The following is a 23,509-nucleotide window of genomic DNA, read 5'->3' as shown; positions in this document are numbered from 1 at the left end:
TTTTCAAAAAAGAGATTCAAGGGTGTGATGGAAGGGAGGGAGAGGCAGCAGATACGGTCGCAGCAGGCATTGAACCCAAGACCTCAGGCTTGTGAGGCGTGGGCTCTGCTGTCTGCTCTGGCCTCTTTTCGTCACAGGAAATCACACTTCAGGGGGTCGGGCATTGGTACAGCATCTTGAGCGCACATACATGATGCACACACACACGTACGCGCACACACACGTACACACACACGCACACACAGGCGCACACAGACACGGACACACATGTGCACACACACGTGTGCGCGCACACTCGTGCACACACACACACACACACACACACACACACACACACACACGTCACCCTGCATAGGGACCTGGGTTCGAGCCCATGTGCCCCACCTCCAGTGGGACGTTTCACGAGCAGTGAAGCCGGTCTACAGGTGTCTCTCTATCTCTCCCTCCCTCTCAATTTCTCTCTGTCCTAGCCAATTAAAAAATAGGGGGGAAAAAAGGGAGAAATGGCTGTCAGGAGCCGAGGATTCGTAGTGCTGGCACTGAGCCCCAGCAGTAACCCTGGAGACAGAAAAAAAATCAGTGAAACAGAAAAGATGCTTCATATAGGAGTCGGGAGAGAACTCACCTGCCTGCCTGGCTTGTGCCTTGCCGTGCTGTGCGTGTACCAAGCACCAGCACCCCGGGTAAACTGCCCAGTACCTAGTTTTGTGGTGCCTTCCCTCCTCTCTCTCTCTCTCTCTCTCTCTCTCTCTGCTTCTTTGTATCTGAAAGCAAAAGAGTCAAGGAAGTCAGCTGGGAGTGAATGATGGAGGCATATTCACAGTGCTGTTGTTTTGTTTTGTTTTGTTTGTTTTTTGACATGCAGTGCAAGCAACCATTTTTTTCTGATTAGAGGCATCTTTAGACAATCCTTTTAAAAATCATCTTTTTATTTTCTTGAATGGAGGGAGCTGGAAATCCTGAGGGAAGAGGGAGCCGGAGAGGGAAAGAAACCAAGAGACCCGTGCAGGCCTCCTTCATTGCTCTTGAAGCTTTTCCCCTGCGGGTGGGGAGCAGGGGGTTGAACAGGGGTCATGCCTCCCCACCTGGCCCCCAGAAAAGGCTTTGTCTGTGTGTCTGTTTGGCCCAGAGCACTGCTCGGCCCAGGTGACTCCAGCCTTTGCCAGCATCGTGAAGGCCTGGGGGACACACACAGCCTGCCGTGTCTTGGCCTCGTGTGAAGAGACGGCTCCTAGGGGCCCCCCCGCAGTCCTCACTGCCCTGCGGCCACACCACTGTCCCTCCCCAGCACGATGGTGGACTGGGGATTGAACCTGGGACCTCAGAGCCTCAGGCAGGAGAGGCTGTTGCAGAACTGCTAGGCTGTATCCCCAGCCCATTCAATGTGCTGGCTGTATGGCCGGTTAAGAGTCTGTGAGAACACGGAAGGGGGCAGGTGGTAGTGAACCTGGTTAAGCGCACATAGTATGAAGCCCAAGGGACCGTGCAAGGAGCCAGGTTTGAGCCCCCGGCTGCCCACCTGCAGGATGGACGCTTTACAAGTGGTGAAGCAGGGCTGCAGGTGTCTCTCTTTCTCCCTGTCTCCCCCTCCTCTCTCAGTCTCTCTCTCTGTCCTAGCCACTAAAACTGGAAAAAAAAATGCCTGCCAGGAGCAGTGGATTTGCAGTGCTGCCACCAGCCCCAGTGATAACCCTGGAGGCAAAACAAAACAGAACAAGGAAGAAAGAAAGGAAAAGAAAAGGAACAGGCACCAGGAATGAGGGAGACACTGTGTAGGCTCTGAGCCCCAGTAATAAGCCTGGTGGCAGAAACCCAAAATGGAACAAACGAAAAAAAAGAGCAACAACAACAAAAAGCTTGGGACAAAAACTTGAGAAAAAAGCTTAGAAGCTGGGTGTTGGCACATCCCAGGGCACAAGGACCCCAGTTCAAGCCCCCAGCCCCCACCTGCAGGGAGAAACTTCACGAGAGGTGAAGCAGGGCTGTGGGTGTCTCTCTGTCTCTCTCCTTCTCTGTCTCTCCTCCTCTCTTGATTTCTGGCTGTCTCTATCCAACGAATGAAAATAACTAACCAAATAAATAAATAAAAATTAACTTGGGGCAACCCAGTGACTCTCCTGGCAGAATGTACAGGTCACCGTGGCCCAGGTGCCTACCTGCAGGGGGCTCTTCATGAGCGGTGAAGCAGGGCTAGGGGGGGTCTCTCTCCCCTCTCTTTCTCTGTCTCTATCCAATAAATAATAAAATGCTTTTAAAAAGAACTATTCGTTTAAAGAAAAAGAACTCTGTTTTTTTAATGAGAGAAGGGGCAAGGGAACAGAGCTTCCCTGTGGCTCCCAGGATGCTGAGAGCTGAACGCAGGTCCTTACGCACAGAGGCCAACACACTACCTCCCGGCCACTCTGCCTCCTTTTCCTTCTTTATCTTAGTCTGCCACCTGCTTCTTGCTGCGTGGATCAGACTCAGGCAGGCAGAGGAAGGAGAAGGAGGGAGGCCCCCAAGGAGCTGGGGCCAAAGGCCCCATATCCTTGATAAGACAGCGGGGGTCTAACTCCACGCCGTTCTCACCCCCAGAGCTCTGTGTCCTCATCCCCTCCACTGGAAACTGCAGTGGTTCTCCCAAGGGCACTGGCACGGGCTGAGTATCATTTCTAGAACTATCTCTGTGTATATGTCTATGTCTATCTCTGTGTATATGTCTATGTCTGTCTCTGTGTCTATCTCTGTGTCTATGTCTATGTCTATCTCTGTGTCTATGTCTATCTCTGTGTCTATGTCTATCTCTGTGTCTATGTCTATGTCTGTGTCTATCTCTGTGTCTATGTCTATCTCTGTGTCTATGTCTATGTCTATCTCTGTGTCTATGTCTATGTCTATCTCTGTGTCTATGTCTATGTCTATCTCTGTGTCTATGTCTATGTCTATCTCTGTGTATATGTCTATGTCTATGTCTATCTCTGTGTCTATGTCTATGTCTATCTCTGTGTATATGTCTATGTCTATGTCTATCTCTGTGTCTATGTCTATGTCTATGTCTATCTCTGTGTCTATGTCTATGTCTATCTCTGTGTCTATGTCTATGTCTAGTCTATGCCTGTGCCTGTGCCTGTGCCTGTGTCTGTGTCTGTGTCTGTGTCTATGTCTATCTCTGTGTATATGTCTATGTCTATGTCTATCTCTGTGTCTATGTCTATGTCTATGTCTATGTCTATGTCTATCTCTGTGTATATGTCTATGTCTATGTCTATCTCTGTGTCTATGTCTATGTCTATGTCTATGTCTATCTCTGTGTATATGTCTATGTCTATGTCTATATGTTTGCCCATTTTCCCATGGTCCTGTCTTCTCTTCCTTTCTCAGTCATATCTACAGTTGTTACTACTTCCAAATGTCCCTCCTTTTCTCTTTCCCTCTCTGGGTCCTCATGGAGTTGGAGTTCAGAGCCCTCGGTCATCTTCCCCTGACATTTCTCCCCCTCTGGGAGCCTGGACCCAAATTCTCTCTGGGGAGCAGAAGGTGGGAGTTGTGGCTTCTGTCATTGCTTCTCCGCTGGACATGGGTGTTGGCAGGTGGATCCACACCCCCCCCCAGCCTGTCTCTCTCTTTCCCTCGTGGGGTATCAGCCGTTTATTTTCAAATCTTTTGTTCAGAACCGCTTGGCCACACCTCACATGTTCTCCTCGTTGCCCCTGGAGAGATAGAGACAGACGGGGACTTTGAGAGGTAGTCAGGGGGTAGCCTGTGTTCCTTTTCTCAAGAAACCCCAAGAGGACGTACTTCTCAGGTGTCCGGGTGCGGCTGTCAATACCTGCCCTTTGAGCCTCCCTGCTGCCTCTGACATGAGTCTCAGGCCCGTCCGGGGAGACACCCCCATGCCCAGAACCTGCCCCCTGTCTTCCTGCAGCTCCGTGGGATGCACACGGGCGCCCTCCCCTGCTCCGTGCTCCCCCCCTGATGGACGCCCCGGGCGGCAGCCGCAGTGGCAGGCGACAGGCACGATAACGTAGCAGGGCTTTGCTCCACCAAAGTGTCACCTGTCTGGCTGAGTGGTGCCGGCATCAACCTGAAGTGACAGGCGTCTTTGAGTGGCGGTGTCTCTCACCGCCTCGCCTCTCATCATCCCCACGAGGCGGTTCTCAGGGGCCCCCTCCTCCCCGCTCCCCTCCACGTGCACCTGCCCGGGCTCCCCAGCGCCTGATCAAACCTGGGCCCTGAGAGAGGCGGGCAGGGAAGGCTTGCCGAATTGCAGGAGCCCTGGGCCCGGGGATTCTCAGGAAAAGGCGGTTAATGAATCTGGGGTGTGTGTGAGGGTGCGGGGGCGAGGATCCAGGTGGAATTGTGTGTGCGTGTGGGTGGAGCCTCCTCCCTGCACCCCCAGCTTCGGTAAGGAATGTTCTCACTTCTGGGCGGTGGTGCACCTGGTTGAGCACACATAGTACTAAGCGCAAGGACCTGCACAGGGATCCGGGTTCAACCCTCCATTCCCCACCTGCAGGGGGAAGCTTCACAAGCAGTGAAACAGGACTGCAGGTATCTTTCTCTCTCCCTCTCTATCTCCCTTCCTCTCTCTGTCCAATGGAAAAAAATGGCCTTCAGGAGCCGTGGATTTGTAGCCCCAGAGATAACCCTGTGTGTGTGTGTGTGTGTGTGTGTGTGTGTGTGTGTGTGTGTGAGAGAGAGAGAGAGAGAGAGAGAGAGAGAGAGAGAGAGAGAGATTACAGAGTTAGAGGCAGGGCTGTGTCTAGCCTCTGTGCTGAGCCCACCTCACCCTGTGGCTGGGATGGGTCCAATGGTGTGGAAAGGAATCATTTCCTTATTTTTTATTTTATTGGGGGAGATCAGTAATTATACAGTCAGTGGTAAATCCAGCTGTGTGTAACATTTCTCAGTTTTCTGCCAAACCCTCTCCCCAGCCCAGGGCCTCCTCCACCATCAGCACCAGGACCTGAAAGCCCCCACCCCCAGAGTCCTTGACTTTGGGGCAAGACACCAAACCCAGTCCACGTCCTGCTTGGAGTTTCCCCTTCTGTTCTCATGTCTCCACTTCTGTCCCTGAGTGAGACCAGGCCATCTGCATCCTTCTCTTTCTGGCTGATCTCACTTAAACATGGTTCCTTCAAGCTCCACTCAAGAGGAGGGGAAGAGGGTGACTTCACATTCTTCACAGCTGAGTAATATTCCACAGCTGTCTCAGCCCTTCACCTGTTGTTGGACACCTGAGTTGCTTTCAGGTTTTGGCTGTTACACATTGTGCTGCTGTGAACACAGGTGCACACAGATCCTTTTACTCTTTTGTTTTTCTTCATATTAATGTTTTTTTTGTTTGTTTTTTTTTCTGCCACTGCCAAGCTCTAGCTTATGGTGAGGTGTGGGTGAGGTAATTGAACCCGAGACTTCAGGGCCTCAGGTGTGGAGGTGTTTTGCATGCTACTACGTCCCCCAGACCGCCGTACTGAGATATTCTTCTCAGTAGGGCCGGAAGGAGCTCGAGACCTTGTCTTACCTTCTGCATGTTTTTATTTTTACTAGTCTTTAAAATTTATTCAGTTTTTGGATAGAGACAGAGGGAAATTGAGACGGAGGGCGAGACAGAGAGACACCTGCAGCCTTGCTTCACCCCCTGTGAAGCTTCCCCGGTGCAGGTGAGGGGCGGGGGCTTGAACCCAGGTCCTTGCTCATGCAACATATATGCTGGACTGGGGGGTGCCACCACCTCGCTTCTTACTGCTTTTGTCTTCTTTATTTTATTGGACAGAGAAATTGAAAGGGGAGTGAGGAGAGAGAGAGAGATGAAGAGAGATGAAGAGAGACATCTGCAACACTACTTCTTGTCTTGTGAAGCTTCTCCCCTGCGGATGGGAGACCGGGGGCTTGAACCTGGGTCCTTGCACACCTTACCCCTAGGTATACCACCAGTGGTCCTGTCTGCGGGTTTTAAACTTCTCTGTGAACCTCCGCGCTCATCCCAGCAGCTAGAGTCCCTCGGTGAGCTAGCAGCTCTGAGAGGAAGTGGGTTTAGCCCTCCCCCGCGGCGTGCAGGGGCCCCCTTTGGGGCGTGCCCCCCGCCCCTTCCCCCAGGAGATGTATTTTAATCTAATGGCCATCTGTTCCTACAGATCATGTTCCGCCGCCTCAGACCTTGTTTGACAGGGACAAACATGTAATTTGGTGGGATGGTGCGTCTCACCAGGTGGAAACACAATGGCAAAGTTTGGCGTTTTCCATAAGCCTTTAGCCCAGCAGGGACCCAAAACGGATGCCCCCATGTCCCTTTTCCTCCTGCAGGCTGGTCCTCACCTCTGTGTGCCCACCAGGGCAGGGCAGGGGGCTTGGGAGGCACTTTCCTAGGCTTGTGGTGTGTGGGTGAGGCATGAAAAGGCTAACTTTTTTTTAAAGAATATTTTTAAAAAATGATTTTCCCTTTTGTTGCCCTTTTTATTGTTGTAGTTATTATTGTTGATGATGTCATCATTGCTAGGTAGGACAGAGAGAAATGGAGAGAGGAAGACAGAGAGGAGGAGAGACAGACAGACACCTGCAGACCTGCTTCACCGCCTGTGAAGCGACTCCCCTGCAGGTGGGGAGCCGGGGGCTGGAACCAGGATCCTTACGCCGGTCCTTGTGCTTTGTGTCACGTGTGCTTAACCCGCTGCGCTACCGCCTCACTGCCAAGGGTTAACTTTTAAAGAGGAAAGCAAAGGTTCAGTCCTTTTAAAAATATGTTTTATTTATTCCCTTTTGCGGAGTGGGGGGGGGATAGAAACAGAGAAATTGAACAGGAAGAAGCAGATAGAAAGAGAGACACGCACAGCCCTGCTTCACCACTCGTGAAGCTTCCCCCTGCAGGTGGGGACCAGGGGCTCACACCCAGGTCCTGGCACATAGTATTAGGTGTGCTCAACCAGGTGCACCACCGCCCGGTCCCTTAACTTTAATTTTATTAGTGATTTAACATTACTTTAAAACTTTTTGTCATAAAAGGGGTCTAACTCCACACCGTCCCCACCCCCGGAGCCCTGTGTCCCCACTCCTTCCACTGGAAACTGCAGTGGTTCACCCCAGATACCAGATAGCGGGTTGACTGATTTCTAGAATTGTCTACATTTATTTGTATCTTCCCATTTTTCCTAGGGTCCTGCCTTGCCTTCCTTTCAAAGTCACATCTTCACCTGTTACTACTTCTGAGTGTCCTCCCCTTTTTCCTCTTCCCTCTCCGGGTCCTGGTGGAATTGGGGTTCACAGCCCTCTGGTCATCCTCCCCTGACATTTCTCGCCCTCTGGGAGCCTGGGCCAAAATTCCTTATGGGGAGCAGAAGGTGGGAGCTCTGGCTTCTGCAACCGTTTCTCCGCTGGGCATGGGTGTTGGCAGGTGGATCCACACCCCGGCACACACAGGGCTTCCCCTGCTGTCACCCAGGTGACATGAGGCCTGAGAATCTGCTGCTTCTGCCCCAGAGCCTGTGGCCAGCCAGACAAGGTGTCCTCTCTGGACACACGGAAGAGACAGTCCCCCGTGAAGCTGGTGGCTGCAGTGACTGTGGGAAGGTGGTCACTGCGTAAAGGGCAGCGCCATGGTGCCCGTCCCTGCGGACACGAGTCGGGCTGGGTCTGCCGGCAGCACAGACACGGCTTCCTGCACCCCAGCCTCGGGGAGTCCTGGCTCTCTGCCTGAGTCCAGTTGTGGCCTCCAGGAAGGGCAGAGGGAGGGGGCTGGAGCCAGAGGGCTCAGAGTTAGCTCAGGACTGTCTCCCCCCACATCCCCCCAAGGTCCGAGGCCAGTGGTGGGTGGAGTAAGGGTGCCCGAAGACAGGCGCGCCCTGCCGTCCCGTTCATTTCCCTCTGACTGTGCGCCTGACCCGACAAGCAGCTGACAAGGCAGTGGTCCCTTCAGTGAGGGTCTCTCTACACCTGCCCTGCAGCATGGTGATGCCCGGCTGGAGAGAACATGAGTCAGCTGCCAGAGTTGTCTCTCTGTCTGTCTCCCCCACCCTCTCTCTCTCCTCCTTCCTCTCAGTTTCTGGTTTTATTAAATAAATAAAGATAATAAACACAATGAAATATAATGGATGGTTACCCATCACACAGATAATGATCAGAATACACTTCTAAGGGGAAAACCTGAGTTTGAGGGAGCTTAAAATTGCCATTGTATACACGTCATGACAGCAGGTACATTCCTTTGATGCCCCAGATATTGAGTTCAGGGGCTGGGGAGACAGCATAATGGTTCTGCAGCAGACTCTCCTGCCCGAGGCTCCAAGCTCTCAGGTTCAATCCCCGTCACCACCACCAGCCAGAACTGAGCAGTGCTCTGATGTTTCTCTCTGTGTATTTCTCTCTGTATCTCTCTCATTAAAATACATAAATAAAATATTTAAAAAGCAGATATCGAGTTTATTCCAGCTCTCCCAGGCACCGTCTCCAGACCCTCAGGGCAGCAGCCAGACACCAGCGTTCTGGGCGACCACATGACAATTCCCCCACTAGCCTGTGGGCAGAGATCTCTGAGACATCCGGACTCTGCCCAGAGCAGGATCCTTCTAGCCAGGGCCGCAGCCTGGACAACAGGCCTCCTGCAGCGCCCGTGAGCCAAAGGGCCGCAGCCGGCAGACACACGACGTCTGTTCTGCAAGCAGAGAGGCAAAGGTGGCGGCCGGCAGGGTCTCCAGTCACCAGGACCAGCGAGTCTGGGAGTGGACACATCGTCAGCAGTGGGGCATCTGTCTTCCAGTCCTTTCTGGGAGGGAGGCAGGGGGAAGAAGCCGGCAGGGGCAGAGCCGGCCTCTGCAGTGAGGACGCTGGTCCCAGCACCTCCAGGGCTTCCTCCGGCTCACGTCATGGCCACTGTGCAGGGGAAACTGAGGCCCGGGGCACGATGGGGTGTCTCCTGAGACTGGGACCCTGAGACTGGGCGGGGCTCCCCCACTGTGTCCATCAGCCTGTCCTTTCTGTGTGTCTGTCCTGGAGTCATGGCAATGCCTGGAGTCACGGTCTATCCTCAGGGCCATGCTGACTTTGACCCTTTGAGGCAGCAGGTGGGAGGCACCTGGGAGCCCCCACACCTCCTTTGCCATCCCTGACACCCTGGCATCACCACAGCACCTGTGGGATGTGGCAGGCATGGCTCGGGGGCTCAGGTAACTACTGCAGAGGAGGCTGGCTGGCAGGCGTTGCCAGAGGGGGTTCTGGGGGGTCACTGGGAGGGGGATCCAGGTATATCACCTGGACCTCACCTGGGAGTCACTTGGAGGCCACGGGATCGGGGCCTCTGGGTACCTCACCTGGGGAGTCACCTGTAAGCTTACCTGGGGGTCACAGGGGGCAGGGTCTCTGGGTACCTCACCTGTGGGAGTCACCTGTAAGCTTACCTAGGGGTCACGGGGGACAAGGTCTCTTGTACCTCACCTGTGGGAGTCACCTGTAAGCTTACCTGGGGGTCACAGGGGGACAGGGTCTCTTGTACCTCACCTGTGGGAGTCACCTGTAAGCTTACCTGGAGGTCATGGTGGACAGGGTCTCTGGTACCTCACCTGGGGAGTCAACTGTAAGCTTACCTGGGGGTCACAGGGGCAGGGTCTCTGGGTACCTCACCTGGGAGCTCCCCTGTGTGGGTTTCCTAGGAAGGGCACCTGTGAGGTGGGGCTCTTTCTTTCTGCACAGCAGGTTACCTTGTTACCTTTTGCCTTCCTGGAGGGATGGAGACCTCAGGCCCACTCAGTCCTGCCCTGTCCCCCAGGCCCCTGGTCCCTAAGTGTTGAAAGGCCATCATCCTGACAGAGGCAGGGCTGACAGAACTTTCTAGAAGGGCAGAGCCAGCAAGGGCAGAGCTGGGTGGGAAACTCCAGGAGTCTGATGAAGACGGAACCGGGAGTGTGGGAGGGCAGGGGGGCAGAGGCAGAGGGGCTGGTGGGGGCCAGACGCCACCCTGAGAGCCCTCAGTTCTGAGCCCAAGTCCCCCTACCCTTGGGAGCTCCTCCTTGAATGCCCAGCAGCACCTCCTTGCTGGCTGGCTGGCTGGAACCTGAAGCCAGGTGTCTGGCCTGAGCCTGCCAGCTGGCCCTTCCATGCCCTCAGCACCCCCCACCCCAGCTAAGCCTGGTCCGGTGTCTCTCTCTCTGTGTCTCACAGCCAGAGGGAGACACGTCTTCGTAATAAAGAGGCGGGGTTGCCAGGCTAGCTTCTCGGGAGAGAGAGGAGACTGGGAACTCGTGGCGGAGCAGGAACGCAAATCTTTATTCATGCAGACGCCCCAGAGATGGATGTGAGCACAGCGGGTTTAGGCCGCGTGAAGCTAGCAAAATGGCTGCCTCCCGCTACGCACGCACGCCCTTCTCCAGGTCGGGACGTGGAAGAGAAAGAAAAAAGAGAGAGTAGAAACAGGAGTGACTTTTATAGGAGAATTCTGGAAGTGGCAAGTCGGGACGGAATTGGCTAGGAAAGGGGGTGGAGAAAACAAGGCACTCTGGGAAGGCAGAACGCTTCCCTAGCAATAGCTGCTAGGGTTTCAGCTGGTGGGAATGGGCGCTACCCTGAGGGGGTAATGTGGTGACGGAGGGGTCATTTTTAAAACAAGGCAGAAGATTGAAATGTAAATAATAATACTTGCATGGAAATATGGTGGTTTGTGGGTCCTGCCTAATTCAACCACATCTGTACAGTATCCCAACAGGGATGTCACGTCTTTCATTTTGTTTTCACCTGCCTGTGAGCTACCACAGTCACAGAAAAAACCTGCTTTTTCTTTCTTGAGAGGTTTGGGTTTTTTTTTAAAACCAATTAACAATGTTATGAGTATTTCAGGCCATGTGGATGTGAAGTCATTCCATCTCTCTCTCTCTCCTCTCTCTCTCTCTCTTCCTCTCTCTCTCTCTTTCCCCTCCCTCTCTCCCTCTCTCCTCTCTCCTCTTTCTCTTTTTGCCTCCAAGCTTGTCACTGGGGCTTGGTGCCGGCACTATGAACCCACTGCTCCTGGTGGCCACTTTTCCCATTTTATTGGACAGCACAAGGAGAAATTGATAAATTGAGAGAAGAGGGGGAGATAGAGAGGGAGAAAGAGAGACACCTGCTTCACCACTTGTGAAGCATCCCCTCTGCTGGTGGGGAGCCGGGGGCTCGAACCAGGATTCTTGTGCAAGTTCTTGAACTTAGTACTGTGTGCGCTTAACTGGGTGCACCACTGGCCAGCCTCCTGTGAGGTTTTCCTCTGAGAGATTTCCAGGTGGTCTTCGTGTGCAGTCTCAGCACAGTGAGTTATGCTTCCCTCAACAAAACCCCAGACTGCCAATCTCTACCTCAGCTGAATCATGAGACATTGCTCCTTTATAGCATTATAGTTAAGTTAAAACATTTATCTTGTGGGAAAAACGCTTCCAATCTTTTTAAAATAAAGCTCAAAATCTTAGACAAAAAAAAAAAGAGAGAGACGATGTTGGGTTGCATCACGGGGTAAAGAGAAGAGACCAGGGACTTGTGGCGGAGTGGGAACTCAAATCTTCATTCACGCGGACACCCCAGAGTTGGGTGTGAGCACAGCGGTTTAGGCCACATGGAGCTAGCAAAATGGCCACCTCCTGCTATGCCCATCAGCCCTTCTCCAGGTCTTCTCCGGGTCAGTGTGTGGAAGAGAAAAAAGGAGCAAAACAGGAACAGCAGCGGGATTTATGGGGTAAAGACGGAAGTGGCAAGTCGGGAACGGGACTGGCTAGGAAAGGGGGTGGAGAGAGGCAGAAGGTGTGTTGGGAAGGTGGCAGTGTCCTTAGCAACTGTTGCGATGGTTTTAACGGAACTAGCAATACCCTGAGGGGATAACATGGTGGGGATCTTTCAGGCAAACAATGATTATGTGAGCAGAGCAGGGGGGCTGGCTTTAAGGCCCAACAAGACGAGACTTAGTACTGGAGCCGGTGGAATGGAGAGAGCTGAGTGGGCTGGGCTGGCCCAGGTTTGAGTCCTGCTCCTCTTTGCTGCTGCCTTGGGGACTCGGCAGGCTTCTTGGGGATTCTGCTTCTTCAGGGTTCTGTGGGCTCTGTGTGGTTCTGTGAGCTCTGTGTGGTTCTTTGGATCTGTAGGGTTCTGTGGGCTCTGTGTGGTTCTGTGGGGTCTGTAAGGTTCTGTAGGCTCTGTGGTTCTGTGGGGTCTGTACGGTTCTGTGGGCTCTGTGTGGTTCTGTGGGCTCTGTGTGGTTCTGTGGGGTCTGTAAGGTTCTGTGGTCCATGTGGTTCTGTGGGGTCTGTGTGGTTCTGTGGGTTCTGTAGGGTTCTGTGGTCTCTGTGTGGTTCTGTGGGGTCTGGGATTCTGTGAGTTCTGTAGGGGTCTGTGGGCTCTGTGTGGTTCTGTGGGGTCTGTAGGGTTCTGTGGGCTCCGTGTGGTTCTGTGGCCTGTGTGTGGTTCTGTGGGTTCTGTAGGGTTCTGTGGTCTCTGTGTGGTTCTGTGGGCTCTGTGTGGTTCTGTAGGGTTCTGTGGGCTCTATGTGGTTCTGTGGGCTCTGTGTGGTTCTGTAGGGTTCTGTGGGCTCTGTGTGGATCTGTGGGGTCTGTAAGGTTCTGTGGGCTCTGTGTTGTTCTGTGGGGTCTGTAAGGTTCTGTGGGCTCTGTGTGGTTCTGTGGGGTCTGTAAGGTTCTGTGGGCTCTGTGTGGTTCTGTGAGGTCTGTAAGGTTCTGTGGGGTCTGTAAGGTTCTGTGGGGTCTGTATGGTTCTGTGGGGACTGTAAGGTTCTGTGGGCTCTCTGTGGTTCTGTAGGTTTCTGTGGGCTCTGTGTGGTTCTGTGGGGTTTGTAAGGTTCTGTGGGGTCTGTAGGGTTCTGTGGGGTCTGTAAGGTTCTGTGGGCTCTGTGTGGTTCTCTGGTTCTGTAGGGTTCTGTGGGCTCTGTGTGGTTCTGTGGGGTCTGTAAGGTTCTGTGGGCTCTGTGTGGTTCTGTGGAGTCTGTAAGGTTCTGTATGGTTCTGTGGGGTCTGTAAGGTTCTGTGGGCTCTGTGTGGTTCTCTGGGGTCTGTAAGGTTCTGTGAGCTCCATGTGGTTCTGTGGGGTCTGTAAGGTTCTGTGTTCCGTGTGATTCTGGGGGTCTGTAGGGTTCTGTGTGCTCCGTGTGGTTCTGTGGGGTCTGTAGGGTTCTGTGGGGTCTGTAGGGTTCTGTGGGCTCCGTGTGGTTCTGTGGGCTCTGTAAGGTTCTGTGGGGTCTGTGTGGTTCTGTGGGTTCTGTAGGGTTCTGTGGGCTCTGTTTGGTTCTGTGGGTTCTGTAGGGTTCTGTGGGGTATGTCGGGTTCTGTGGGCTCCTTGTGGTTCTGTGGGCTCCATGTGGTTCTGTGGGGTCTGTAGGGTTCTGTGGGCTCCGTGTGGTTTTGTGGGGACTGTAGGGTGTTGTGGGGTCTGTGTGGTTCTGTGGGCTCCATGTGGTTCTGTGGGGACTGTAGGGTTCTGTGGGCTTCGTGTGGTTCTGTGGGGACTGTAGGGTTCTGTGGGCTCCGTCTGGTTCTGTGGGGTCTGTAGTGTTCTGTGGGCTCCGTGTGGTTCTGTGGGGTCTGTAGGGTTCTGTGGGCTCCATGTGGTTCTGTGGGGACTGTAGGGTTCTGTGGGCTCCGTGGGGTCTGTAGGGTTCTGTGGGCTCCGTGTGGTTCTGTGGGGTCTGTAGGGTTCTGTGGTCTCTGTGTGGTTCTGTGGGGTCTGGGATTCTGTGAGTTCTGTAGGGTTCTGTGGGCTCGGTGGTGTTCCGTGGGATCTCTCAGGTGTGGAGATGCAGCTTTGCAGCCAGGCAGTGTTGTAGGTGGGAGAAGTGTGGGGGGCTTCCTCTGAGGAGGGACAGACGGTGCCTCTGGTGGGGGGTGTTGCTGGGCTCCGTTGTGTCTTGAAGCCTGGGTGTTGCCTGGGGTTCCCACTGGTGACTGGCCACTCCCAGGGCTCTTGGCAGTTTGGGCAGGACCCGCTTCTCAGCCTGAGAGTCACTGTGTCTGCAGATATGTGAGCAGACATGAACATGGGGCCATGAACAGGTGTGTGCACAGGTGTGTTCACCGGTGTGTTCACAGGTATGTTTACAGGTGTGTTTACAGGTGTGCACAAGTGTATTTATAGGTGTGTGCACAGGTATGTGCACAGGTGTGTGCACAAGTGTTTATAGGCATGTGCAGGTGTGTACATAGGTGTTTTTACAGATGTGTGCACGTGTGTACATAGGTGTTCATACAGGTGTGTGCAGGTGTGTACATAGGTGTGCACAAGTGTGTGCAGGTGTGTTCACAGATGTGTGCACAGGGGTGTGCACAGGTGTGTAGGGGTGTACATAGGTCTGCACAGGTGTGTGCTGATGTGTCCACAGGTCTGTTGACAGGTGTGTACAGGTGTGTGCAGGTATGTACAAGTGTGTTCACAGGTGTGTGCACAAATGCATGTGTGCAGCTCTGTGCTGGTGTGTGCACAGGTGTGTACAGGCGTGTGCATGCTGAGTGCAGGTGTACGCAGATGTGACAGGTGTGCCCTGCAGGTAAGAGCTGAGAGAAACTCAGCAAGTGAGCCATTCCAGAGACAGGTGTTCGAGTGTGCATGTGTTTGCAGCTGCCCACACCCCTTCCATCCCGCATTCACTTTGTCCATGCCGCTTCCCGTATGTTGAAGCCCAGTGGTGACACTGACCACGGGTGCCCACGCCACAGGTGTCCATGGCCAGTGGCACCCCTGGAGCCAGCACACGCACCAGCACGGCGCCTTTCTGAAAAGGAAGGAGGGCTGGGGACAGGCCGGTGACAGCCAGGTGTCAGTCCTCCGGGGCTCCCGTGGTGGGTGGCAGATGGCTCAAGGCCCCTGAGCCTGGGCCATCCGTCCTCAGTGTCCTGGGTCTGTCTTCCAGGAAATGCCACCTGTCCTAGTATCTTGGGTCTGTCTCCCAGGAAATGCCGTCTGTCCTGGTGTCTGGGGCCTGTCTCTCAGGAAATGCCGTCCGTCCTGGTGTCTGGGGTCTGTCTCCCAGGAAATACCACCCATCATCGTGTCTTGGGTCTGTCTCCCAGGAAATGCCGTCTGTCCTGGTGTCTGGGGTCTGTCTCCCAGGAAATGCCATCCATCCTGGTGTCTTGGGTCTTTTCTCCCAGGAAATGCCGTCTGTCCTGGTGTCTGGGGTCTGTCTCCCAGGAAATGCCGTCTGTCACCAGCAATGTTGTATCTTTGTCCTCAGCCCAGCAGGCTCCTGTGAGATGGGCAGCTGCTCCGTGTAGACGGGTCGAGGCCTTGGCGTCACCCGCTAACAGTGCTGTCTGGGTTACCTGCTTCAGATCCCCTCACGGGCCATATGGCTGACTCCATATCATCCTAGCTGAGCCGCCATGTCCCCTCCATTTGCCTCTCCCCCGCCTCCCCCCCCCGGTGCTTTCTGTCCCCCTTGCTTTGGGGGCTTCCAGCATGTAGGGTGACGCACCAGTGTCCTGAAAGCTCGTCCACCTGGCATCTCGCCTCCAAACTTGCTCCCTGTTCCTGACTGCATAATGCTCCATCTGGTGAAAGACATACAGCGTGCCCACCTATCCCATCATCTGTGCAGACATCTGGGGTCCCACTACTTGCTTGTGGTCACTTGGGCTGCTGTGTCCACCACGGAGCCCAGAGCCCAGAAGGCCGTGCAGTGCTCATGGTGTCACCTAGGCAGGAGGCTGTCCTTGCTGGGATGTTTACTGAGAGACAGAGAAGGAGAGACAGAGACACCTGCAGCACTGCTTCACCCCTCATGAAGCTTCTCCCCTGCAGGTGTGGACTGGGGCTTGAACCCGGTCCTTGTGTACTGTGATGCCAGTGCTCAACTGGGTGTCCACCACCCAGCCCTCGTTTTTGTTCATTTGTTCTTTACTTTTTTGATGAAGTACTTTTTTTTTTGCCATTTCTTTTTTTAAAAAAAATTATGTATAAAAAGGAAACACTGACAAAACCATAGGATAAGAGGGGTACAACTCCACACAATTCCCACCACCAGAACTCTGTATCCCATCCCCTCCCCTGATAGCTTTCCTGTTCTTTATCCCTCTGGGAGTATGGACTCAAGGTCATTGTGGGGTGCAGAAGGTGGAAGGTCTGGCTTCTGTAGTTGCTTCCCTGCTGAACATGGGTGTTGGCAGGTGGATCCATACTCCCAGTCTGTCTCTCTCTTTTCCTAGTGGGGCAGGACTCTGGGGAAGCAGAGCTCCAGCACACATTGGTGGGGTCGTCTGTCCAGGGAAGTCTGGTTATCATCATGGTAGCATCTAGAACTTGGTGGCTGAAAAAGGGTTAATATGTAAAGCCAAACAAATTGTTGATGAATCATGAACCTAAAGGCTGGAATAGCAGATGAAGATTTGAGGTCTCCGTTTTGAAGATAGCTAGTAGGTGTATTTTAGTTATATTCCAAAGGGCCCTTGACTATACTGACCTCTGATATGCAGGTGGGTCCAATTTATCGTCTGGGGAGATGATGTCATGGCTGGAAAAAGGACCAGGAAGCTGGATCAGGGGTGAGAGTTGCTCCCACATATGGGAAAGGGGTGTAAATATTGTTGACTGAAAATTTGTGATGAGTAGTGGCTGACAAGATGGTCAGCTGACAGGGTCCAGCTCCACACCACACCACACCCCCAACCTGAGTTCCATGTCCCCGTCCTCCACCTCCCAGAGAGCCACCAGGGTTCCCACAAGGCTCAGGGACCGTTTACTGGCCCCTGGGTGTTGGTTTTGCCAGGTTCCTGTGTGTCAGGTCTCTAGATGCCGCGCGTGAGTGAAACCATCTGGCTGCCGTCTTTCATCTCTCCACTTGTATCACTAAGCATCATCACCTCCACTCCATCCATTTGCCCCAGAGGACATCATCTTACCTTTTTGATAGCAGAATAGTATTCCAACGAGGTGTGTCTTCATTTCTGGGCTCAGCGTGGGGGTGGTGTGTCCTCACGGGGGACAGTGGCTGCCGACATGGTGGTGGAAGGAGGCGGGAGGCGGGTGCCGAGCCCCGTGTCGGGGTCCGGGGTCCCCTCCTTGCGGTCTCCTCACGCCCTGCCTTTGTGCCCGCAGCTTACGTCCCCGAGGAGGAGCTGAAGGCTGCGGCGGCGGCGGACGATGGCGCCCCGGCGGAGGACGGTGGGCTGGACGTGGAGGACGGTGACTTCCCCGAGGACGCGGATGGCCAGGACGCCCGGAGCGGCCAGAACTCCCCGGCCAGCTCGGCCTCTCCCTTCAGCGAGGGCAGTGACGGCCCGGCAGCCGCCTTCCAGGAACCCCGGGAGGACCGGGGGGAGGACGCAGCCTCGGGAGCGGTGGCCACGGCGTCCCCCGAGGACGGCGCGTCCTACCCGCAGGACAGCCTGGCCCAGATCAAGGCCGTCTATGCCAACCTCTTCTCCGAGTCCTGCTGGTCCAGCCTGGCCCTGGACCTGAAGAAGCCGGGCCCCGGCGGCAGCCCCGGCGGCGCCCCCCAGAAGGAGGGCTCCGTGCCGGCCCCCACGACCCCCGCGGGCCAGGCCACCCCGGCCGCCGCTGCCACCGCCCCGGGTTCCGGCGGCTCGGGCCCGGGCCCGGGCCAGGGCGGCTCCGGGTACGACTGGCACCAGGCGGCCCTGGCCAAGACACTGCAGCAGGCGCCCGCCTTCGGGCTGCTGCCCGAGCCCAGCCTGTTCAGCACCGTGCAGCTGTACCGGCAGAACAACAAGCTGTACGGCTCGGTGTTCACGGGCGCCAGCAAGTTCCGCTGCAAGGACTGCAGCGCGGCCTACGACACGCTGGTGGAGCTGACCGTGCACATGAACGAGACCGGCCACTACCGCGACGACAACCGCGACAAGGACGCCGACAGGGCCCGGCGCTGGTCCAAGCCGCGCAAGCGCTCGCTCATGGAGATGGAGGGCAAGGAGGACGCGCAGAAGGTGCTCAAGTGCATGTACTGCGGCCACTCCTTCGAGTCCCTGCAGGACCTGAGCGTGCACATGATCAAGACCAAGCACTACCAGAAGGTGCCGCTCAAGGAGCCGGTGCCCGCCCTCGCCAAGCTCGTGCCCTCGGCCCGCAAGCGGGCGCTGCAGGACCCCGCGCCCCCCGCCTCACCCCCCGAGACGCCCGCCGCCCCAGCGCCCCCGGATGCCCTGCCCCCGGGGGACTCGGCCAAGGACCAGAAGGCCGCCAACCCCTATGTGACGCCCAACAACCGCTACGGCTACCAGAACGGCGCCAGCTACACCTGGCAGTTCGAGGCCCGCAAGGCGCAGATCCTCAAGTGCATGGAGTGCGGCAGCTCTCACGACACACTGCAGCAGCTCACGGCCCACATGATGGTCACCGGACACTTCCTCAAGGTCACCACGTCCGCCTCCAAGAAGGGGAAACAGCTGGTGCTGGACCCCGTGGTGGAGGAGAAGATCCAGTCCATCCCGCTGCCCCCCACCACACACACCCGCCTGCCAGCCGCCGCCGCCGCCCATGGCAAGAGGCGGCCCGAGTCGCCCCCCGCCGCCGGGCCCGGTGTCCCCGAGGACAGGAAGGAGCCCCCCGAGAAGGACGGGCCGGCCCCGGCCCCGGTCCCGGCCCCGACCCCAGCGGCCGCAGCCGACGGGGAGAAGAAGATCAAGGAGGAGAGCTGTGAGGACGCGGACAAGCCGGAGCCCCCGGCGCTCTACCAGTACCTGCGCGAGGAGGACCTGGAGGACAGCCCCCGCGGCGGGGTGGACATCCTCAAGTCGCTGGAGAACACAGTGTCCACCGCCATCAGCAAGGCCCAGAACGGGGCGCCCTCCTGGGGCGGGTACCCCAGCATCCACGCCGCCTACCAGCTGCCCGGCTCGGCCAAGCCGCTGCCCGCCGTCCAGCCCGTGCAGCCGTCGCTGCCCTTCTCAGCGGCCCGGGCCCTGTCCTCTGCCGAGCACGGCGCACCCCTGGCTGCCCCGGGCGGCCTCTCGCCGCCCCCCCACAAGAGCAATGTGTCGGCCATGGAGGAGCTGGTGGAGAAGGTGACCGGGAAGCCCAAGAGGGAGGACAGGGGCTCGCCCTCGGCCAAGGCCGCCTCTCCTGGGGCCAAGGAGAACAAGGACTTCCTGGCGGGCCGGACACCGACGGTGGCGGCTGCGGCTGCGGCTGCGGCGGGAGAGGACTCGGGCGGCAGGCCGCAGCCCAGGAAGAGCCCGGAGGCCCCCCTGGAGGCGCCTGCCAAGCTCAAGAAGGAGGCGGGAGCGGACGTCCTCACGTCCAATGGTGGAGGCCCAGCGGAGCCCCCGAGGGCCAAGGTCACCAACGGCTGCGGGGGCGGCTCCCTGGGCGTCCTGGGCGCCCACTCCCCAGAGACCCCCTTCGTCAACCCGCTGAGCGCCCTGCAGTCCATCATGAACACGCACCTGGGCAAGGTGTCCAAGCCACTCAGCCCCTCGCTGGACCCCCTGGCCATGCTGTACAAGATCAGCAACAGCGTGCTGGACAAACCGGGGGCCCCGGCCGCCGCCGCGCCGCCCGCCCGGCCGCTGGACACCATCCACCGTTACTACTACGAGGCCGGGGACCAGCCCATGGACCTGACCAAGGCCAAGAGCCGGCCGTCTCCGGGGGGTGCCGGGGAGGCGGGCTCGGCGGGCTCCCCGCTGCGGGAGAGCGCCCTGATGGACATCTCCGACATGGTGAAGAACCTGACGGGGGGCCGGCTGACCCCCAAGTCCTCCACGCCGTCCACCGTGTCGGAGAAGTCAGACGCGGATGGCAGCAGCTTCGAGGAGGCCTTGGACGAGCTGTCCCCGGTGCACAAGCGCAAGGGCCGCCAGTCCAACTGGAACCCGCAGCACCTGCTTATCCTGCAGGCCCAGTTTGCCGCCAGCCTGCGGGAGACGCCCGAGGGCAGGTACATCCTGGCCGACCTGGGCCCCCAGGAGCGCGTGCACATCTCCAAGTTCACCGGGCTCTCCATGACGACCATCAGCCACTGGCTGGCCAACGTCAAGTACCAGCTGCGGAGGACAGGGGGAACCAAGTTCCTCAAGAACCTGGACACCGGCCATCCTGTCTTCTTCTGCAACGACTGTGCCTCTCAGTTCAGAACTGCCTGCACCTACATCAGCCACCTGGAGACGCACCTGGGCTTCAGCCTCAAGGACCTCTCCAAGCTGCCATTGCACCAGCTGCAGGAGCAGCAGTCCCTCCCTTCCAAGGGCCCGGCCGGCAAGGTCCTGGGCCCTGGGGGCGGGGGGCTGGGGGCGACCGAGGAGGACGCCGGCTCCACCTTCCAGTGCAAGCTTTGCAATCGGACCTTCGCCAGCAAACACGCCGTCAAGCTCCATCTGAGTAAGACGCACGGCAAGTCCCCCGAGGACCATCTGATCTACGTGATGGAGCTGGAGAAACAGTAGCCCCTGCCCCCCCCCACCCCGGACCCCCGCACCCCTGCCCCTCCACGCACGAGGCCTGGCCTGAGCCTCCGAAATCAGCCTGCCCGCCCAGGCCGCGAGGCCCCTCGGACCCTGGCTGTTTTCTGGTATCTGTTTTCTGGTTCGATTTATATATATGCTCTTCCTCTGTTTCATGCCGGTTGCTTTTTTCTTTCTCTCCTCCTCCTTATTCTCCTCCATCTCCTCCTCCTTCTCCTTCCTCTCCCTCCTTCTCTCCCTCTTCTTACTCTCCTTCTGTCCCTCTTTCTCTCCGTGAGTCAATGTCTGACCTTTATTTTCCACATCTGTTCCGGGTGTTACGCTCTCTTTTGTAGGGACTGCAGGAGCTCACGCACAGACATTCACTCGGGGGGGGGGGGGGGGGGGGGCGGGGTGGGTGGGTGGGGGGAGAGGAGGAAAGACACAAATAAGGGTGATAAAAAGACATCCCAAAACAAAAACCACAAAGTTGCCATGACAATAGAGGTCAGAGCACCTCGGCATGTCAGATTTAACCCTTGGAGGACTGTAATTGCATTTCTGTGCCTTTCACTTGAGAAAAAAATAATAATAGAGAGAGAGAGAGAAAAAAGAAAGAAAAAGAGGCGTTTCGCTCACACTAAAAGCCGTGTCAGACACAAAACTCATGCACCAACGAGAAGGACGCTGATCTTCCGGGAGACACGTTTGTGAGGCCCTCGTGCACTGCGGGCCGAGGAGACGCTCCCTGGGATCTCTGGATGACAGCCGCCACTGGACACGCTCAAAACAGAAACAAGCCGCCCAGTTACCACTCTGCCCGTCCCCTCTGGATGCTGAAATACGCCACTTTTGGCAAAAAAAAAAAAAAAAAAATTTAAAAAGTATGCAAGCTATTATTTAAAGATGTGTACAAAGGCTATTTCTTTTTTTTTTTTCCTGTAAAATACTAAGGTTTATAGTTATTTACAAATGTAAGCTTTGGTATAAGCTGACCTTTCTCTAGTGTGCTGCCTTGATAAATGAAAAAGAGAAAAAAAAAAAACAAAAAAACAAAAACCGGGGCAAATGTTGGAGTCTTTTTGTTTCTTGTCAACTACCAGCATCAGCTTCAAGAAAAGCAAACAAAACTCCTCTCTCTGGCATCACGACCATGTTTCTCGATTCGACTTCCTTTGTACCTTCCGGCTGAATGCTTTTTCTCTTTTAACTTTTTATATTGTCATTTTATATTAAATTTCTGTGTATATAATGTAAAAAATACCACGATTTTTGAATAAAATTGAGTTCCTGCTGCTTGATTTAAATGGAGGGACCCGTTGGCACCCCCATCTCTCCAGATACGTGTGTGTGTGTCCTCCCCCCCCAAAAAAAACCCAAAGCAGACCAACACTGGGGGGGAGCAGAGAGGCACCGTCTCCGCCACCCCACACCCCACCCCTAGCTGTGCATTTCGCTTCACATGGTCAAACCCACTGTCTTCTCAAATGTGAAATAAATCCACTCGCAGTTCCTGATTTACAGAGATGGCTGTGGCCTCCTCCTTCTTGTCCTTCTTCATCTTCTTCTTCTTTTTTTTTTTTTTATAGTTGTTGTAGCCACTGAACTGACGTGTCAGAGGCACTGCTGACACAAACTGCTGAGGCAAACAAGTCACAAAGTCCTGTTCAGGCCTCTGTCCCCTGCTGTCCCCTGCTTTGAGTTAAGCCTGAGTGCTCCATTCACAGGGGAAGTGTGGCAGGCTTGGTATATTAATATATATGACAAGACTGTAAGGTCACAGGGGTCCAACTCCACACAGCTCCCACCACCAGAGCTCCCTGTCCCCTCCCCTCCACTGGCAGCTTTCCTGTTCTGTATCCCTCTGGAGTCTGAACCAAAGTTCTTTATGGGGAGCAGAAGGCGGGAGTTCTGGCTTCTGTCGTTGCCTCTCCGCTGGACATGGGTGCTGGCAGGTGGACCCACACCCCCAGCCTGTGTCTGTCTGTCCCTCGTGGGGCAGGGCTCTGGGGAGGGGAGGCTCCAGGACGCACAGGTGAGGGCGTCTGCCCAGGGAAGTCAGGTTGGCATCATGGCAGCATCTGCAACTTGGTGGCTGAAAAGCCTTAAGATATAAAGCAGGACAGATTGTTTAATAAATAGGAACCTCAAAAAGTCAAACCAGAGCAGGTGAAACAAGGGGTCTTTGTGTGGGAAGGAGCTAGGAAGTCTGTTTAGGTGTGTTCCAAGGGGCCTGTGACTTTAGTCATTCTTCCCTGAGCCCGACAGCTAACATGCAGGTGGACTGAAACATATTCTTTAACTGCCAGGAGACAGTCTGGCCTTGGAGCGAATGGGGTTTAGTGCAGGAGTTCCGGGGGGACTTTGCTGGGAGAGTCCTCAGGCCGTCTGCAAAGTGCTCAGGTTAGCGGGGGTCTGTGTCCTGGGCTTTGACTAGCACCTGGTGGCTCCTCCCCACGGCTGTGACCTCAGGGCTCTGGAGAGACCCGGGCAGGAAAGGCCTCTTGCCGTGACCCTGAAAGGACACACACTCTCTAGATCTCCTCGTCCTCACGGGGCTTCTTCACCCTTGCAGGCTGATGTTTTCAGGTAGACAGAGGCAGAGGGAGAGAGGGGAAGACACCACAGTGCCCTAACTCCCTCCAGTGCTGGGGGCGGGGGCGGGCTTGAACACGCCAAAGCAGCCAGCGCACTGTCTGGCTGAACTGCCCTATCAGCCATGCGCTTTCTTCCTCCTTCTCCTCCCCCTCCCGCTCCCCTTCCCCCTCCTCCCCCTCTCCTTTCCCTCCCCTCCTCCCCTTCCCTCCTCTTCCTCCTCCCCCTTTTTTCTGTCACCAGGGTTACAGCAGGGGAGCCTTCCTGCCCAGTGCCACCATCCCTCCTGGCTATTTTTCTTTCTTTGTAACAGAGGGTAGAAAAAGGGAGAGGGGTACGGAGGAGAGGAGAGACACCTGCAGCACTGGCAGACCATTTGCAAGGGGGAACCAGGGGCTCAAACCCAGGTCCTCACACCTGGTCGTGTATGTGCTCCCCTCCTGTGCAATGTCTACCTATTTTTAAATTTTTATTTTATTTACCCATTTTGGATAGAGATAAATGGAGAAGGAAGGAGCAGATAGATGGATAGACAGAAAGACAGACAGACAGCTGCAGCCCTGCTTCACCGCTCAGTAAGTAGGGACCGG

The 23,509-nt window shown here is 55.7% G+C and overlaps 1 protein-coding gene across 1 annotated transcript in view; it reads left to right on the top strand.

The window, feature by feature from the left end:
- Positions 1–21,625, top strand: part of TSHZ1 (teashirt zinc finger homeobox 1) — a 43,119-nt gene extending 21,494 nt beyond the window's left edge. The window contains exons 2-4 of the mRNA XM_060184139.1: positions 14,646–14,768; positions 16,882–19,052; positions 19,086–21,625. Coding sequence (XP_060040122.1) covers positions 14,646–14,768; positions 16,882–19,052; positions 19,086–20,327 — 3,536 coding nt within the window. The 3' untranslated portion in view covers positions 20,328–21,625. The remainder of the gene's footprint in view (positions 1–14,645; positions 14,769–16,881; positions 19,053–19,085) is intronic.
- The last annotated feature ends 1,884 nt before the right edge of the window (positions 21,626–23,509 follow it).

Source organism: Erinaceus europaeus, unplaced genomic scaffold, assembly GCF_950295315.1.
Source record: "Erinaceus europaeus unplaced genomic scaffold, mEriEur2.1 scaffold_676, whole genome shotgun sequence".
Lineage (NCBI taxonomy): Eukaryota > Metazoa > Chordata > Mammalia > Eulipotyphla > Erinaceidae > Erinaceus > Erinaceus europaeus.
The sequence above is the reverse complement of the archived record's forward strand: the minus strand, read 5'-3'. Positions and strand labels throughout refer to the sequence as shown.